Raw genomic sequence first — 18864 nt, 5'->3', positions numbered from 1 at the left:
ATACATATATATTAAATTATTATAAAGTTTCAGTACGCGATGATCACTAAAACTGTATAATAATTTTAATGTAATTTTATGCTAACAACATGTGATATATCTATCCAGCATTGTGAAGCGAACGTCGGATAAACTAGCCGGCTGGAAGCTCCAAATGAATGTATCAAGATAGCAAAGTTAACGAGATAAAGATCAAAGAGGGTTTCCGATTACGGTTTTCAAAATACAGTTCTTTCTTGAGACAAAAAATAATGGAAGGTATCTAAGTACGTTACGTTACTTTGAAGGCAAAACGCCGGTTTCGTCCGGCCAAGCCTTTACATTGGTTAACTTGACGCTGCCACTAGGGCAACAGTGTTCGGTATCGCTGTGTTCCTAGACGGGACCAAATTATGTTGCACCGGGTGTAACCAACGAGCTAACCTTAGGCTAATTAGATGTAGCTAGCTAGCTTTTAGATTCTTGTCGTCGTACGCAGCTGTAGGATGAACATTATACGAACGATTACTGAGGGATACGAATGAAGCTCATTGGCTTCCCTTTATTTTACGGCCAGACTACTGTTGTCGTCGACGTATCCCGTTTAGTTGTTTGCATCATCAGCTCTCCGGTCTTGGTCAGTTAGCTGGTTAGCCTCTTCAGCTAGGCACGGTAGCGTATGGGTGTCAAAGTTAGCTGTGACTCCACCGGGTGTCTGGTTGCCTGATCTCACATTTCGGACACGTCAAGGTAAACATTTAGCTATCGGCGGCTTTGAAAGCTAGTGAGCTACGGTTGTCTAGCGGTGTTTATTGCTGGCACCGTATAGTAAAGATGCACACGTCAGCTGGTGAACTTCAAGCAAACATGTCAGCTGGTGTTTCTTCACTTTAGCTCATGTTCTAGCAAAAATGGGCTATTACTAACGTGACTCCCACTTAGCCTTACGGCAGCTAACGTTGGCTAGCTTCTGGCGTCAAGCTATGATGTGAGCTTTATCAATTTTTTGTTGTTATCATCTGGTTTTCTTTGTTGCATTGATTAGACAACTGTCATATCTCCCCAAAAACCTACTTAGAATGACAGTTTCTAAAATATCGATATGTCTCAATTGATAATATTAAGTTTATATGTAATTAAAAGGACATAATTACACAAAGATGTTTAAATCACAAGTCAGTCCCTTTTTTTATGAACATCCACTTCAGGTTTAAACACTAGGTTTGGCAGTAAAACGTGTCAGTAGTGAATCTGTATTGACTCTATATTTAAACTTTGACCTGTCATTCCACAGTGAAAGATCAACATCAACCACCTATAATGGTTCATATTAATTTTTTATGAAATATTGAGATTGTTCAGTATGAAAATAGGAATGTGATTAACGTATATATTCATCATCAGTTACTGCTGCTGATTATTTTCTCGCTTAATCGTTGGGCCATAAAATGTGAGAAAGTAGGGCAAAGTGCCCATTGCAAAGCCTGTGTCAATTTCAATAAGCCCAGGTTGATATGTTAAAATGTCTTGCCTTGCCCAACCAAGAGTCTAAAATCCAAAGATATTAAGTATGATATCATTGAAGACTAAGAAAACCAGTACATTTTGACATTTAAGAGGCTGGAACCAATGAATTTGTTACATTTTTGCTAAAAATTAGGTAAACAATAAATAGATTATCAAATCAGTTTTAGATTAAAGTTATGGTAATTAAGTAATTGATTAATTGACTAATAAGTTCAGCTCTATATGAAAGCATAAGCCTTATCATGGTAAATTCTAACATTTCTAAATTTAATTTCCCTCTAAGGTTCCTCAAATTTGTGTCTTGATTGTGGGGGCTGTGATGTCAGAGCCCAAGACCCCCACTCCAACCCCAGCTGGCGATACATACAAAGGATGGGTGTTCAAGTGGACAAATTACATCAAGGGTTATCAGCGGAGGTGGTTTGTCCTGAGTAATGGGCTGTTGTCATACTACAGGTACACTTTCCTGCAGAACACGGATAACATAAAGGAAGGATACTGCCTTGATAATGTCACCAGAGAAAACCCTTAGCATTGAGCTACAGGAACTAGTGCTTAATTACACCCAAAAAGCTATTGATCACATTTTAAGTGAATGAATAATACAATTAGCCTCACAGCATTGTGTATCTTTTCTATCAAAATAAATATCCTTGGCAGATTAAATTTTAGGGAATGTTGTCATCTCTGTAGGATGGCTGTAGAATATTTAACAGAACTGGGTGTTACAATCCCTAAAAAAAACATAAAAATTGCTTCCATTATAGCCACAGTTTTTACTATATATTTACATTTTCACCGAACACTCAAAGTAAATTCTTCTGGCTGTCAGAACCCAGGCAGAGATGGGCCACACATGTCGGGGCACAATCAACTTGGCCACAGCAACTATCACTGTGGATGATGCCTGCAACTTTGTCATCTCCAACGGTGGGGCACAGACGTATCACCTGAAGGCCAGCTGTGAGGTGGAACGTCAACGCTGGATCACTGCCCTCGAGCTGGCCAAAGCAAAGGCGGCACGCATGCAGGCTGAGTCAGGTAAAACCCACAAACTCACGGGAGGATGTAAAGAGCAGTGTTTAGTCTTCTTGCTCTGTGAATCTTTTAAAATGCAGAGCGAAGCTATGAGAATGGCAGATTTATTTATTTATTTATATAAAGTCTTTTAACCTGATTTCTTTTTTCACAATTGTTTGCTAACAGATGACTCTGGGGACGACTTCTCACCATCATCTGCACCGGTGGCACCTGGACAAGGCGGCGGGTCGCAGAATTCAGAAGTCCAGTCTGCTCTCAGAACACTAGGCAGCAAGGTGGAGGATCTCAGCACGTGCAACGACCTGATCTCAAAGCATGGCTCTGCTCTCCAGAGGTCAGGCTTTAACACTCTGTTGCTTAGTTTTTGCTTAGTCCTCAGGCCAAACTGTCATAGAGTGTCAAGAGTGTCATATCAAGATCCTGTTGCTTTGGTGATCATATGTTAAGTTTAGCAGTGGTGCTGCAGCTTTTGTATATAAAGCATGTGGATGAACAGATAAACTGACAATACGGCATGAGTTGTAATAATAACCCCATTGAATCAGAGACTCATGGTCTTTTACACTGTAAATTGACGATATATTTTCCCAACTGTTAATCCATGTTGTACATTTTAATATGTATTTTAGGTCTTTATCAGAACTGGACAGCTTGCGTCTAACTGGAGAGGCTGGGGATAAGATTCGTCAGGTCACAGAAAGGGCCACGCTGTTCCGCATCACGTCTAATGCCATGATCAATGTAAGTGTCACCTCCTCTCTCAGTATATCTATATTTGGCTTGTTTTTTGATGTATAATGTATCAATGAGAGTGGGTCTGCTAACCGATTTAAAGGAATCTGGTTATTTCCTCTGGACTGATCTTGTTTGAGATCAAAGAATCCAAACTCCCTACAATCTGTACTCCCTGCAGACCAAATTAACTGGTCACAATAATTGAATCTTGGGTTTCCCTGTTTCATGTTTTGCGCCTCAGGCATGCCGAGACTTCCTCACTCTGGCTCAGGGTCACAGTAAGCGATGGCAGAAGGCCCTGCAGGCAGAACGGGAGCAGAGGGTAAGGCTGGAGGAGACTTTAGAGCAGCTGGCCAAGCAGCACAATCACCTGGAACGAGCGTTTAGAGGGGCTGCACAAGCTAATGCTACAGCAGACAATAAAAGTAAGACGTGACACTGACCCTTTCGCTGATCACTTCCCAAATTATAGTTCCCAACTCAGATTTCTTCCCATGTCCGTTCTTCTCTGCTCACATGACTCCATGATTTTTATTTTACACGTCTACTTTTTTGATTTTATCAAAGTAACTTTTTTTTTTCAGCTGGTTGATGTTTTTAGATGTTTAGATGATGTTTAGATGATGTTTTCTAAAATAAAGTAATCTGATAAATCTAAATAAAAAAGATTAGAAAAAAGTCTGAAAATAAACATAACTTTATGTAGCAGAAATATGATATTCACTGCATTTCTATCCTGTTAATCATCTCGAGACCCCGGTTTTACTTGCAACCTTTTATGGGGTTCTCGACCTTACAGCTTGGGAACCACTGCATTAGTCGATCAACAAAAAATTAACCTGCAACTATTCTGATAATCACCAGATCATTCAAGTTATTTTTTTTTCAAGCAAAAATTATATCGGTTGTAAAAATCTACTGCTTTCTTTGTCAAAATGAGCAATTTGATGAAATTACATTGGGCTTTAAGATTGCAATGTTTAGTTTTGACTATTTTCTGACAATTTAAATACCAAACATTTTATTTAATTAAGGAAGTAATTGTGAGTTGCAGCCCTAATGTTGACAACCGTTGTCAGTAATAGGGCTTCCTCTCTTGAAGAGAGAGAAATTTCATCAAAAGGCTTTAAGTGTAATTAGAAAAGGGTATATCATAACTGGTATTTTAGCTTGAACGTTACTGATTGTTTTCTGTTTAGGTGCTGCTGGGCCGGGGAAAGGTGAGGCCAGTGATGAGGACGATGACAATGAGTTCTTTGATGCCATGGAAGAGGCGCCTGAGTTTATCACTGTACCCGCAGACCCACAGTTCCACAAGTCAGTATCTTCTTGTTTACCACACATGCATGTTTACCACATATGTAGTTATAAGGTAGAAACCTTTAAAAGTGGATTCCCCCAAGCCTTCATTAGTTTATGTATTATTGGTTTATGTGTTCTTTGTATAAAGTGCAACCAGGAGGCGTAATGAGGTCATACACTTGTATACAATTATTTATTGTTGATTGGTTTGGTTAGTACCAGTTTAGCCAGTTTTGTGCTCTGTTTCCTTGTATTTTACACTGGCTGTTTAATTAACCAGAAACCTTCCAGACACAGAGAGAATCTTAACTTTTTAATCTCTTACAGAAGGTCGAGCAGTAATATCAGCGGTTTCAACAGTGAAATGTGTCCTGATGATCAGTCGGTATGTCAGACCGGTTTACTGTTTTTCAGCTAAAACCCCATTAAAATGTTTTCTACCATCATTTGTGATAATTAGATACAAGGTGTTTTATTGTAAATCTGCAGCAGGGTGGTAGGTTTCTTAATACTAAAGGTTTGATTGTGCTACAATCAAAAATCAGATTAGAAACGTGTTAACAATTGACTCAGCTGAAAAGCAGTGAATCTATGTTTAAAGCTGTAGCATTTCCAGCAGCTTGTATGTTGGATATTGACAGAACTTTCTGCCTTTTAGCTTAATGAGGAGCCTCTTGCAATGAACCAGGAATCCCCCTCTCTGGAGTTGGTGCCCTTGAAGAAGAGGCGGGCTAGCATCCCAGACAAACCCAACTATTCCCTCAACCTGTGGAGTATCATGAAGAACTGTATCGGCAAAGAGCTGTCCAAGATCCCAATGCCTGTGAGTATTTCTGCAGAGGTTACTCAATATCCAGTCTGACTCACAGGAAGTTTGTTTGCTGGCCTGGCCATTAAAAACCTCAGGAAGTTTCACCTCCTCTTTTGCTGCCGCTGGGCTGCCCTTTTCATGTCTTTGTTTGTGTTTGCAACAAGAAAGTATCCAACAAGATAAACACTACTACTACTTGTACTGCTTTTAGTTTTGATTCATTTAATTATGTCTTCCTCCACAAACACTGGGTGAGGGTATTGTTTATAATTGGGGTAAAGGTTTCTTTCTGTACAGCACTGTAAATATTTATGTACAAAATATGTCATGTAAATAGTATGTGAATATGTGCGATGTACCATGAATTCTTTTTGATAACAAAATCGAAAAAGAAAAAAAAAACAAAAAAAACAAGGTAAACACGGCGTGATAAGGTCACGTCAGTACATCATTGACTTCTGGCACCGGTGTTCACCTGTGATGTGGATTTAACTAAAACACAGGTCCTCTTCATGACGGCAATACTAGGTCAGCAACATTCTTTGAGAGCCATCTACAGAACGGTTGAAAGAGCTCTATTGTCAGACGTACTGAGGGACTAGTCATCAAGATATATTTGTGTATCTGCTGTTTTTACTGCTGATAAGTAACAAGAAATTGCTGTACAGAAATGCCAAACTAGTTTGGGGTCATTTTGAAACTATCACCATTACATAGTTAGTCCAGGAGAGATCAATGACAATTTAATTTTTACAATGCAGAATGTCACTATCAGTATGTTTATCGGTCACAGTTTTAAAAAAATGTCTGTCAGTAGTCTGAGTAGTCTGGCATTTTAGGCATTTATACACAGGAAGTGCTACTATATACTAAATTATGATAACAATGTTTTACAGTTTTAATGGTTTGAAATGCCCTATACTTAAATGTGTACTATTATTGTGATAATAATGTAATGTAGCATTTTAATTTGTACAGTCTGTTGTTACTGAAAAAGATCAGGGTAGTAGAAATTTCATGTATAGTCACGTCATAACATTTACTTTGAAAAAAGCAAATGTTATGGTCACTTAAAATAACTTAAAATAATGACTGCAAACAATAATCCACACCCGAATTATGCCGCTCTCTGTAGGTGAACTTCAATGAGCCCATTTCAATGCTGCAGCGGCTGTCAGAGGACCTCGAGTACCACGAGCTGCTGGATAAGGCCGCAAAGTGCCAGAGCTCCTTGGAGCAAATGTGCTACGTGGCCGCCTTCTCCGTGTCCTCCTACTCGACCACCGTCTACCGCACAGGCAAGCCCTTCAACCCTCTGCTGGGAGAGACGTATGAGCTGGACCGCCGGAGAGAGAGTGGCTACCGATCCCTCTGTGAGCAGGTGAGAGAAAAAGGACGACACAGTTGGAGGTCCTCTAGCAGGGAAGTGGAATTGAGTAAATAATGGATGTCAGGAAGGATGACTTGAAAAATCCCACTAACTCAGCATTTTGAGAACTTTTTGCTTCCTTTTTTTGATGAATTCGGGGTCGCGCATGTTACAGGGAACTACTATCATGAGAGTTAGCTAATCAAATCAAGAATAGAAGGACAGTTTAAACATAATTAAGGGTTAAATGAGTGCCGGTGGTCATTAATATGTGATTATATGAATATTTGCGATTTTTATTAATGCATGTAGAGACCACGGGTGGTAACAATTTGATCACTTTATATTACACGTAATTTGAAAGTCTTAATTGAGGCATTTTGATATAAAAGACAGACACAAAAAAATATCTATTTTATGTAATTTATTTTTGTTTGGGGCATACTGTAGCATGGAGAATTGTCTTAGAAGGTGAAAAAGTATCCACTCGTTTTCCTTTTTTATGGGAACCATTCATTTACAAGGTGGGGGAAAAAAAAAGAGAATTGGGAAAGTGTTTGTGGAGGATACAAAATGGACCTTTGAGGTTGGAAAATTAGAATGCCAGAGAGGTTTCTATTCCTGAAGAACAAGAGAATATATCCAGTCCAATAAATAATCCAATAATCAGGCTGCTGTGGAGAAAATTGTATTTACAGTATGAGTATATATTATATTATATTATATTATATTATATTATATTATATTATATTATATTATATTTTATTATATTATATTATATTATATTATATTATATTATATTATATTATATTATATTATATTTTATTTTACACACAAATAATGTAATATAGATGGGATTGTGCAGGGGGTGGGGACTGTTAAAGCATTAAATCGTATTGTAGATGAGTAGTATAACTGGATTTGAGATTTACAGTGGGGATTTTCATGTACTCCTGTATAAAATCTGGGTTTTTTCATACTTCACAGTTCCGTCAATGTGTCTATACTACATGTGAGTCATAACTATAGGAAGTATCCAAACCTACAGTCAAATTGTACACATCACCTACTCTGTGCCTCTTTCCCAGGTCAGTCACCACCCCCCTGCAGCAGCGCATCATGTGATTTCTGATCGCGGCTGGACTCTAAGGCAGGAAATCACTGTTGCCAGCAAGTTCAGAGGCAAATATCTCTCCATAATGCCTTTAGGTAAGAAATGATGTGGTCCAGAACATATTTAGCATGCTTTGTGTTTTGATGATGTATGAGGAGGGTGTGGTACAACATTGTAGCTATGTCCTGATGGACAAGACAAAAGGAGTGCACGAAGCATTCAGAGATCAGAGAGCAAATATTGAGGAATGTATTAAGCAAACCTTGGCTCAATAGAAGGTTATCAGTCAGATGCTATTGAATAACAAAGAAATGGTTTGTTTTGTGGAAGCTGATTTGTTTGCCGTCTGCCAATCCTCTTTCTGTCCAGGCACAATTCACGCAATCTTTGAAAAGAGCAAAAATCACTACACATGGAAGAAAGTTACCACCACAGTGCACAACATCATCGTAGGAAAACTCTGGATTGATCAGGTGAGACTGAAAGTGATAAAGCAAGATCACACTGTTAAAACAAGGCTTTGAATAAACAGCAGGCCCCTAAGTTGACTAGTACCAATGTTCCGATTATCAGTGCATTTTCCAGAAAGCCAGTAATAGTGAGGAGACAGGAAATGGGAAATGACAGGCAACAAAGATTGCCAGCTGGACTCGAACCTGGATGTTGCAATTATATATAGTTAGTGCCTTACACTCTTAAGCCACAAACAATCGTTAGTGAGGTTTAAGTAGTGCAACCAGTAGGTGGGTGGTATGGATCAAATCTTGTATCACCAGTATATAGACATTTCTATCGCAAATTATACATCGAGATGTAGTGTCGTAAATACTCTGGAAATTCAACAAACAAACTTTTTTCTTGGTTAAATTGGTGAAATACATGCCAGATAAATCAAGTTGTTCCCTCACACTGATGAAAAAATCGGTAAATCCAGTATTACCGTGATCTGATATGCGCCATTTCCTGCTTCATGATCATGCAACTAAAAATGTTAAAGGGACAATATATCTGACATTTTAATACACATACTACATACTGTGTATTTATACTTTATCTTTGAAATTATCCTTTTTATTTCTCTTTTCCAGTTCTTATTTGTATATCTACTGTGCATACTGTGTGTGTGTTTGTGTGTGTGTGTTTGTTTGTTTTGTTATATTGTCGTCATATTGCCTAACCCTAACCTGAAATTTTAACTTTTTTTCGATGGAAAACAATATTAACCCAACAATGATTTCCTTCATTTTTTCTTTCTGTTTCCCTTTCAGTCTGGAGAGATAGACGTAGTGAACCACACCACTGGAGACCGCTGCCATCTGAAGTTTGCTCCTTACAGCTACTTCTCCAGAGATGTGGCCAGGAAGGTGAAAAAATGCAGAAACCTTTGGCTGATTAGATTTTACTCTTTCTCTTTACAGGTTTCTGAAAATTAAGTGCAACAGGTTCAAGCTTTCATTTATTCCATATGCATTAAACTCTCTTAATTGTAATACACAAGAAAGTGTTTTTTGGTTTCCTGCACAGATTTGTTTTGTCCATATTCTTATTGTTTCTGTTTTTCTTCACTTTTATCACATGAACCTTTTATTCTTTTCAGTGCTGTATGTATAGTACCCCTACTTTTAATGTTTCCAGATGTCTCTTCGTGTTTTTAAAAAAAAATCCTCTTGTGGAATAATAAAGATCTGCATTGAACTGTTAGGTTTAACAAAATTACAGTTATATTTTATACTTAAAATGTACTTAACATGCTTCACGGGTCTTGTTGCTTTACTCCTCTGTTAACCCCCTCTGTCTCCCATTTTCAGGTGACAGGTGTGGTGATGGACAAGGATGGCAAGGCCCACTACGTGTTGTCAGGGACATGGGATGAGAAGATGGAGTTCTCCAGGGTGATGCAGAGCAGCCGAGGTGGAGAGAACGGAACTGAGGGCAAACAGAAGACGGTCTACCAAACACTCAAAGCCAGAGAGGTCTGGAGGAGGAATCCTCTACCGTAAGTATAATCACTGCATGGCGTGGTGTGTTTAAACCTGATTCACCTACACAGTGTATAAATAATAAACACTAAGTCAGTCTTTGGCAGGTGAGCCAACTTTCCTAACTTCTCTTTATTGTTTGTACTGTACATTGTTGGCTATTGAGAATTAATTCTGAATTGCAAATGATTCCAAATTTATGATTTGTGATAATGTGCAGCAGTGAAAAGCTGTTTTTGATCAGCTTCTCAAAGCAAAGGATTGGGCTGGTTTATCTTGTCTACATTGCAGGCTCAGCATGAATCAGCACACATGATAGTCTTTATAATGTGACAGACTGAAAAGCTCTCAAAACAAAACAGTGATCCAGCCGAATGTAATCACTTACTCTTTATTCCTATTTGCGTGCGTAACATGTTTGGTAACATATTTTTGTATGTTGTAAATCCGCCCAAGTTTTGACTTCAAGTCCCGCTGTTTATTTTGTTTGTCCACAGTGAGGGAGCAGAGACCATGTACTACTTCACTGGCTTGGCTCTGACCCTAAATGAGCCTGAGGAGGGCGTGGCGCCCACCGACAGCCGGCGCCGGCCTGACCAGCGTCTGATGGAGGACGGTCGCTGGGACGAGGCCAACGCTGAGAAGCAGCGGCTGGAGGAGAAGCAGCGAAGCGCCCGGCGGGAAAGAGAGAGGGAGGCCGCCAGTCAACGCACCTCCAGCCAATCAGAAGAAGGTGAGTCAAGTGTGTTTTAGTGCTTTACTTCTTCTGTATTCCTCTCTACCTTGTTTGGGGAAAATCTTGGAATTCAGGGGTAAAAAAATCTCTGTGATCCCCTTTTCTCTTCCAAAAGCTGTCGATGAGGACTCTCTTACTGATCCCTCCTTAAAAAGCAAGTATTCCTCTTTTTGTCTCTTTCTTTGACTGTCACCTCCTCATGCTTTCATTTCTATTCTAATCTAATCTATCTGGATTATTTTCTTTCAGCTTTTTTGGTAACACAATTTTTCTCCCCTTCAGGCTCACCTCATGACAACTACCAGGCACTTTGGTTTGAGCGCTGTGAGGACCGAATCACAGGTGAGCAAATCCATATCTATAAGGGAGGCTACTGGGAAGCTAAGGACCGTGGCAGCTGGGAGGGCTGCCCAGACATTTTTTGACCATGGTGTTGACTGCAAAGTGCCCTGAAGAGACTGATCCATCAAAGCCGCCTGGTGGACAGCTACCACAAAGGCCTGCTTGTCCCCTACTTGGAGGGCTGCTTCCCTCCAGTGGCTCTCTGTTCTAAGAGATCTCCAGGATGGTCACTGCTGTCCGATCCAGAGGGAGCAGGGTTTTCCCTCTGGCCTCCCTCATCCCCATTTTGGTTCCTGTCACCTTGAGTCTTAGCGTCTACCCCTTTGTTGCTGTCCCACATCTGAGAGGACTGGAATGAAAATTTCTGTGCTGCTTTGACATGGGTCAGGCTGAGCATAAGGGGGGGGGGGGTGAAATGGGCAGTGCTTCCAGATCTATAGTAGATAGTTCTTTTAGTCTCTCTGCTCGAGTCTGTTCAGTCTCTCATATCAGGAGCAGAGGAGGTTTTGTGCTGATAACATCCTGTGAGATAATGTAGTGTTCCTAATGTCATCCACAGCATTTTGTGCTTTGGTAATAGCTCTAAAAAGAAAAAAAAAAGGGGGTAACACCTGGTTAATATATAGATTTATATATAATATGATTAAAATAATTTTCATTAAAATGTCTACTGGTGGCCTTCAAAATGTTAGCGAGGATTTGTTGTTTATCTCTCTGATTTAGTGTCTTAATGTAATGACGTGAAGGTTCCAGTGTGCTTGTGTGTATGACGGCATATCTGCTCTTTCATCACTTTACAACACTGCCAATGTGCAGTGAAAAAAAAAAAAAAAGACATGATTGTCCAGAACACCGGTTGACCCTCTACACTGTCATGTTTTATAGTTAGAAGGAATTTTTTTTCTTTACCAAGGCCTGTTGGAAATTATGATGATAAAAATTATGACGTGGATACAAGGCCTAAACACTCTTTCTCTTCGCCTTAGAAACGAGCAACCTGCTCTCACTTGTATTTACATCACACTTGAGTGGATATGATACTGACATTTATTGCTGGTTTCTTGTACAAACTTTATTTCCTCGAAGAAATACTTGGGAAAAGACTACAAAGCTGCAAAATGGCAAAAAGTTTGTTCCAGTGCTGATGAAATTTCACTTTAGTGCAGTTTTATTCAATAACAATTAATGAAATTACCCTTTTTCACAGCATTTGAGTAATAATTAGCCATTTTGCAAATGAAGTGAATGGTAACTAAGTTACATGGCAGTAAAAATTGTTTTAGAAAGTGTGGGATACTTGGTGTGATTTTTTTTTTTTTTTTACAGTAACAGACAAATTTGCAAAGAAAACAATGAAAAGTTAATGCAGTGGTGAAAATAAATGTCACAACTTTGTGTATCTGCTAAAGAGTTCATACATATGCAAGTACATTTTGACACCAAAAACATGGGATATAATGTGAGTGCGCATTTCATAATTTTGTTTGTAAGTGTACTTAAAAATGAAGAATAAAGAAACAAAGAATTTAAAAGCATTGCAAATAACTATGATTTTATAAATGTATAGAAATTCATATTATAGTATTGATAACTGTAAAGTAGTTTTTTTTCTTGTATTTTTGGTTCCTCTCATATTATTGGAAGAGGACTGTCTTCATTTTCAGAATAAAAGGGAGTTTCCATACTTGATTGAGAGGGGAGACATGACATTGTTCAGTATTTTGTATTAACAAAGAAAAAGAATCTGTAATAAACAAATGCTGTGATGTCAAAAAAATAGCTTTTCATACTGTTGTTCAATTTCATTTGTTCCAACTCATTAGTTATTAATAAGGTAACACAAGTGAAGGTTTGCAAATCTATTCTTTCGGATTATCTGTCCTTATGTTCAGTAGGTGCTCCGGATGGATAAAACAATGTTTCCACTAGGTTGTGCTCCAGTTTATTATTTGTGTATTTAAATATATATGAATGTATATATATGTATGTATATATGTATATGTATGTATATATGTATATGTATGTATATATGTTTATGTGTGTATATATGTATATAAATATATATATATATGTGTATATATAATGTGTGTGTGTGTGTGTGTATATATATATATATATATATATATATATATATATATATATACACACATATATACACACATATATATATATATATACACATATATACACATATACATACATACATACATACATACATACATACAGTAGTTTGGCAAAACCTAAAAATTTAACATGAAAATGTTATGCAGGTAGCACAGAAACAGTTTATCTAAAGGGAAATTTTCAACCAAATTGCTTTAGAGAGTTGGTAAAATATAACATAATGATAGGAAATAAGCAGCATTAAAATATCTGAATGAGGTAGAAAGTAGAACTAGAGCAATAAAATTGGGACTGGGCAAGTATATTGATCAATATTAGCTTATTGCAGATACACCCATCAGCCACAGCAGTAAAGCCAGTTAAAAGCCTGGTTTTAATGTTGTTGCTGAATGGTGTGTGTGTATATATATATACAGTATGTATACACACATTTTATATATGTATATATATAATATACACTAAGTTATGATGGTGTACATGTACAACATCAGCATGTTAGCATGCTTGTATTAGCATTTAGCTCAAACCACCAGTGTGTAAGTATAGCTTCACAGAGCTGCTAGCATGGTTATAAACTCTTGCTCAACCTTTAAATCCTTAACAAAGTAATTTAAGGCTTCCTTAACAAAAATATTTGTATGTTTTATAGAAAAAAAAGAATATTGGCTGCTATATAGATATAGATATGGACCTTTAAAATCCAGTATTGGTAAGGCTACTGTAAAAGGCAGTAAACAATCATATAGTAGGATTTACTACCATATACTAGGGAAAAAAACAACACAATTAAAGATATAAATACAATATTACCTGTGTAAAGGGCCATGTCGCAATGAACAAAATAAAATGGATTTTTACAGAAGCCATTCTGTAAAAATAGGTGTTAAGACGAGCTTAAGCAGCTATTTTCACTTTTCCTTGATCATCTAAACTTCAGTCTGTAAATCACCAGCTGGTTGACATGTTATTTTCCCTGCAAGAAAAGCTGTTTCTTCCACTTTACAAATCGCAGGTGCCTCTCCTGCTGTGTCATGCCAGCAGATTTATTTTTAGCCAATTTTCTGAAAGGCAGACTGGAACCTACCATTCTATACATGGGGCAGAGGGAAACAGGGAGTTGGGGAAAGTTGGGGAGGGGCTTACGTTTCGGCTGACCTCACAGCTGCTGGGACCAAAGGAAGCAATTGATGCACCACATCACACTCAGGACACACCCTGCCTACGATACAGTGTAGTACAGTGCATTGCAGTGGACAAGAGGTGGTAGAGGGACGGTGAAAGTTTGCATAACAGGCAGCTACGGCCTGTACAGAGGGAGGGATGGGATTGCTGAATCAGTGAAACTGCATGAAAGCCTGGGAGAGGGTGGAAGAGGGTAAACGCCAGGGGGAGAGGGAAGAGAAAGGTAACGGCCAGGGTAGATTAGGTAAGATGTACAGTATGATGCCTGGTCATTCATTTCATTTCTTGTTTGTGAAAGTGGAGCTGACTGTTCACCCTGTTTTACCTCAGGCTTTCCTCCTCAGTTAAGAGACTTTAAACAGGCTTTAATCTCAGTGTTGCTTTAGAGTACAGTACATTTTTAGGGTTAAAAGCCGGAACTGCCCCTTTACAGTTGAGCAAGCCAGAAAAGCGAGGTAAGGTTTCACAAATCAATATCTCTGCTTTATGTTGCAGTGTTGTCTACAATGTACCCAGTGACATCAGCACTGGTGTAACCGATACCTCCCAATGAGTGAAACGAGGGAATCAAATATGTAGTTTGACATGATTTGACACTGATGCAAACTGAATAAAAACTGATACAAATAGTGTATTAATGGAGAAAATGCGACTCAATCTATGCATGTGATGGCTAAAAACTGGATGCATAACACTGTGTAATGCATGAGGACTAAAACACAACAAAGACCAGTTGCAAACGTCCTGAATTTCTTGCACTTTTCCCCTTGTATCTCTGCCTGCTCTCAGTCTGATGGAAGCAGACGAGTTGGTGTGTTTACCAAGGTTGTCCCGAGTCGCTGTGTGTGGCGGTACCCACGGCAACGAGCTGTCTGGGGTGTTCTTGGTGAGAGAGCTGCTGAAGGCGGAGAAGAGAGTGAAGAAGGAGGACGAGGAAGAGGAGCCTCTGTCAGTGCTGATGGTGCTGTCAAACCCAAGGGCCACGCAGCAATGCCGCAGATACATCGATACCGACCTGAACCGCTGCTTCACACACGCCACCCTCAAGTAAGGTGACGGTGAGAGGTGATGATGATGCTTATGGTAACAGTTCTGATGATAATGTGTTGTCATTTTGTATCTTTGTCTCCCAGTGGTCCCATGTCAGACATGGCCCCCTATGAGATGATCAGGTCTCGAGAACTGAATGCGATGCTGGGTCCCAAAGGTAGTCCTGAGGCGGTGGATCTTGTTTGTGACCTCCACAACACCACTTCCAACATGGGCCTGTGCCTCATAGCGTACTCTGACTGCGACTGGATCTGCCTGCACATATTCCGACACCTTCAGGCAAGCCCAAACAGTTAATGCACACAGAAGTTAAATCGATTCTCCCTGCATATTTCAGAAACTTTCCAGAGTTGGGTACATTTAGATAGAGTTAAAAGTGATAATACCAGAAATCTAAAGTTAAGTCTGACATGACTTTTTCCAGAGGCAGATGTCAGATATACCAGTGAGGTATATCCATTTTGATATCTCCAGTAAAGAATCATATTCCCTTGATTCAGTGGGAAAACATGGCTTTGGTAAGATTTTCATTTTTACTACAAACTGCTTATTCTAATGATAGAAAGGCTGGATCATTCGTGATGTTTGCCATGTAAAACCCATTTTCTGCAGCCATGGAGATCGGCCCACAGCCCCACGGTGTGGTGAGGTCAAACATCTATACAGCGATGAAAGTTGGCGTGCAGCACATGCTCGATTGGATCCGTTTCTTCAACTCAGGTACAATTAAACACAGTTTACCAGTGGAGTATTTTTGCTTTAATACATGACAACATGTCACAAGTCTTGCAAACTTTGTGTATCTTTTAAGCGCTTGTTGAACTTCTTTTGGCCCTCTTCAGTTTGTTATGCTTTTATCTTCAGGTACTATTTTTGAAGGAGGATTTGTGGATGTGTTCACCATGGTTAAACACATTGACTACCCAAGAGACAGTGAGACTCGCAACATCACAGCAGCCATTCATCCTCATCTCCAGGTACAGGCTGGAATGTATTTGTAGCTTCAGTATTTAATGAAGAGGTAGTCCTTTGTGAGATTTAAATGCTACCAAGCCCAACAATGTAAGTTTGAATTAGCCAGCGACTGGATAAAATAACAAACAAGATGAAAATAAAATACCTAACAATAAAATACAGGACAGCTTTAATTACGTATGGACATGACCACAAAAGAAGCAAGGCCTTTTGTCCCAAGAAAAATGATCAACCTTTGCTGAAAGATACTATTTATAACCTTTGGAAAAATTGTATCTAGTATGTGACGTCACTTGCTGTTCTTAAAACATTGAAACCATACAGAGGGTGGGGCCTCCTCCAATAAAAGGGCCTCATACCAAAGAGCATTAATGACGCCAACGCCATGGTTGTCATACCATTACAAATCTACTCCTATTAAAAGCTGGCAATTTACATTGTGAGTTGAAGGCATCCATTAAGTATCTTTATCCTAAAACTTCAGTAGATGGAAAGAAGGAAACTTCCTTGAAAGTTATCAGGAAAGTATCAGGAAAAGGGTGAACTTTCCGTTCTCCAAAGTTCTTCTTACTTACTTGTTACTGTTACAAAAAAAAAGAAAAAAAAGAACAAAAATTTAGTATGAACAGTATGAAGTGAATACGAAAAATGAGGGGTGATCACACTGCAATTGTGTTTCTATTCTTGTATCTAGTGATTTTATCACACTGCAATTGTGTTTCTATTCTTGTATCTAGTGATTTTATCACACTGCAATTGTGATATATAGGAATAGAAACAGTTGGACTGAGTTTGAAGTGTTTCATAATAGTGCCTTGTAATAATGTTTTGTCACTGTTCATGACTGGCATGACAAGTAGCCTCTCTATAAATAACCAGCATTGTGATTTTCACAATGTTGTTTTTGTTGAAACTGCGTCACAGGTGTCAATTGAGATCTGTGGCAGATTTGTAGACACACTGTACTTTTTGTGGTTTCTGGCAGGATTCCTGTGAGTTAGAGAGCAGTGTGACACTACAGTTGGTCTCCAATCATGATTTTTAATCAGTACACACAACCATGAATGACCTCTTGGCCATTTCTAATATGAATGGCCGTGAGGTCCATGTAATGACAACAGAAAATCATTTTTTTCAAACCCTCTTTCAGACTTTATGGAAGAACAATGCTAAATATCTAGAGCATCCAGATAACTTTCATTCTGAATAAAATCAGATTGGTCAGTTTTGAATGGAAACATAACAGAAACATGAAGTTTTAAGGAAAAAAATTCCCTCATTCTACTTTTCTTTGGGACAAAGGCGATTTACAGATTCAGGCTACTACATAAGTTGTGTTTTTTTTTACTCAGAAGTGAGGGTCCAGTCATAGTTAAAACGTATAGACCATTATTTCCAATACATACATGAATAAATAAATAAATAAAACTTGTAGTCATGAATTGGAATGAAGTTGACAGTATCTGAACTCAGTTCAACTTCATTTTAGTTTACAACCATTTAAAACTGAAAAGTATGAAACTGAATTCATGCACACGGTCAGCACTAATGAAATATTTCAGTCATCAGGCATCATAGTTTAGGAGCATTTATGGATGAAAATGCAAGCAATTAAACCATGCAACACAAAGCGCAAAGGTTAAATTAATAGGGTGACGTTTTGGAAAATACTTTCTTTGCCGAAAGTTAGATGAAAAGATTGATACAACTCTCAGGTCTGGGTGTTAAGTATGCACAGCTTGCCCAGATAAAGCCAGGAGACAGTTAGCTTAGCTTAGCATAAAGACAGGAGATGGGGACAGGAAGTCTGGCTCTGTTCACAGTTCAAAAATCTCCCAACCAGCATGTGTGAAGTTCACTAATTGACACTTTATATCCATAAATGTAAAATTGACAATTGGTGGTTTTACGGGGCGCAACATGCTAACTATGTCTTGGCTGGGCAACCATTAGCAGGGTGAGGTTACCCTGAGAGAACTAGTTTCAGCATGTAACGCTCCGTTAAACCGCAACTAGTCAACCTGTTGTACGGATTAAAGAGCTTGTTAATTAGTGAACTTGAGAAGTGCTGGTAGGTTTCTAACTCTCTGGCAAGAAAGCGAACAAGTGCATCTCCCAAAATGTTGAACTGAAGTCCTTTTAATCATTTAGCAGTTTTTGTGACCAATGCTCCTACAACAACAGTATACAGCCTCTTGGGACCTATTGTTAGCTGTCCAGCTGCTTTAAAACCTCATGCCTAAAACCGGAGATTGCCTTACAAATTTTAAAGGGAAGAGCTGTTGCTCTTTAGCAATCAACCTGATTGTCTGCCTTTCCCCACAGGATCGAGACTTCTGCCTGCTCCACCCTGAAGACGCACTGTTCCAGACTTTCTCAGGTGAAACACTGAGGTATAAAGGCAAGGAACCTCTTTATCCTTTCTTTATCAATGAATGTGCTTATTACGAGAAGGGCATCGCCCTCTCCCTGGCCAGAAAGAGGCATGTGATGATTCCTGCAATCCGGGTGCAGACAGAGCAGGAGCAGCAAGCTAACGAACTGGCATTTGCACTGGAGGACGAGGAGTGAGGATGGACTTTTAAAACATGATGAGAC

General features: G+C 38.9%; 2 protein-coding genes across 3 annotated transcripts; both read left to right on the top strand.

The window, feature by feature from the left end:
• The first annotated feature begins 336 nt into the window (after positions 1 to 336).
• LOC120797435 (oxysterol-binding protein 1-like) lies at positions 337 to 12260 on the top strand. 2 transcript variants are annotated; one of them, XM_040141108.1, is made up of 17 exons: positions 337 to 729; positions 1790 to 1962; positions 2339 to 2547; positions 2713 to 2881; positions 3177 to 3288; positions 3524 to 3707; positions 4482 to 4599; positions 4912 to 4969; positions 5243 to 5407; positions 6531 to 6776; positions 7853 to 7973; positions 8248 to 8351; positions 9147 to 9242; positions 9687 to 9874; positions 10355 to 10590; positions 10709 to 10747; positions 10876 to 12260. In XM_040141108.1, exons 2-17 carry the CDS (start codon positions 1826 to 1828, stop codon positions 11016 to 11018), a joined length of 2325 nt encoding a protein of 774 aa, XP_039997042.1. In that variant the 5' UTR covers positions 337 to 729; positions 1790 to 1825; the 3' UTR covers positions 11019 to 12260. The 2 variants fall into 2 exon arrangements, with proteins under 2 accessions (XP_039997042.1, XP_039997043.1); XM_040141109.1 differs by lacking the exon at positions 10709 to 10747.
• Positions 12261 to 14406: 2146 nt separating this feature from the next.
• Positions 14407 to 18837, top strand: LOC120797703 (N-acyl-aromatic-L-amino acid amidohydrolase (carboxylate-forming) B-like). Its single transcript, XM_040141550.1, has 7 exons — positions 14407 to 14492; positions 15031 to 15288; positions 15375 to 15570; positions 15716 to 15809; positions 15904 to 16011; positions 16156 to 16268; positions 18592 to 18837. The coding sequence occupies exons 1-7, from the start codon at positions 14407 to 14409 to the stop codon at positions 18835 to 18837; spliced, it is 1101 nt and encodes a 366-aa protein (XP_039997484.1).
• The last annotated feature ends 27 nt before the right edge of the window (positions 18838 to 18864 follow it).

Source organism: Xiphias gladius, chromosome 12, assembly GCF_016859285.1.
Source record: "Xiphias gladius isolate SHS-SW01 ecotype Sanya breed wild chromosome 12, ASM1685928v1, whole genome shotgun sequence".
NCBI lineage: Eukaryota > Metazoa > Chordata > Actinopteri > Istiophoriformes > Xiphiidae > Xiphias > Xiphias gladius.
Note: the sequence above shows the minus strand (reverse complement) of the source record. Positions and strands in the feature narration are given on the sequence as shown.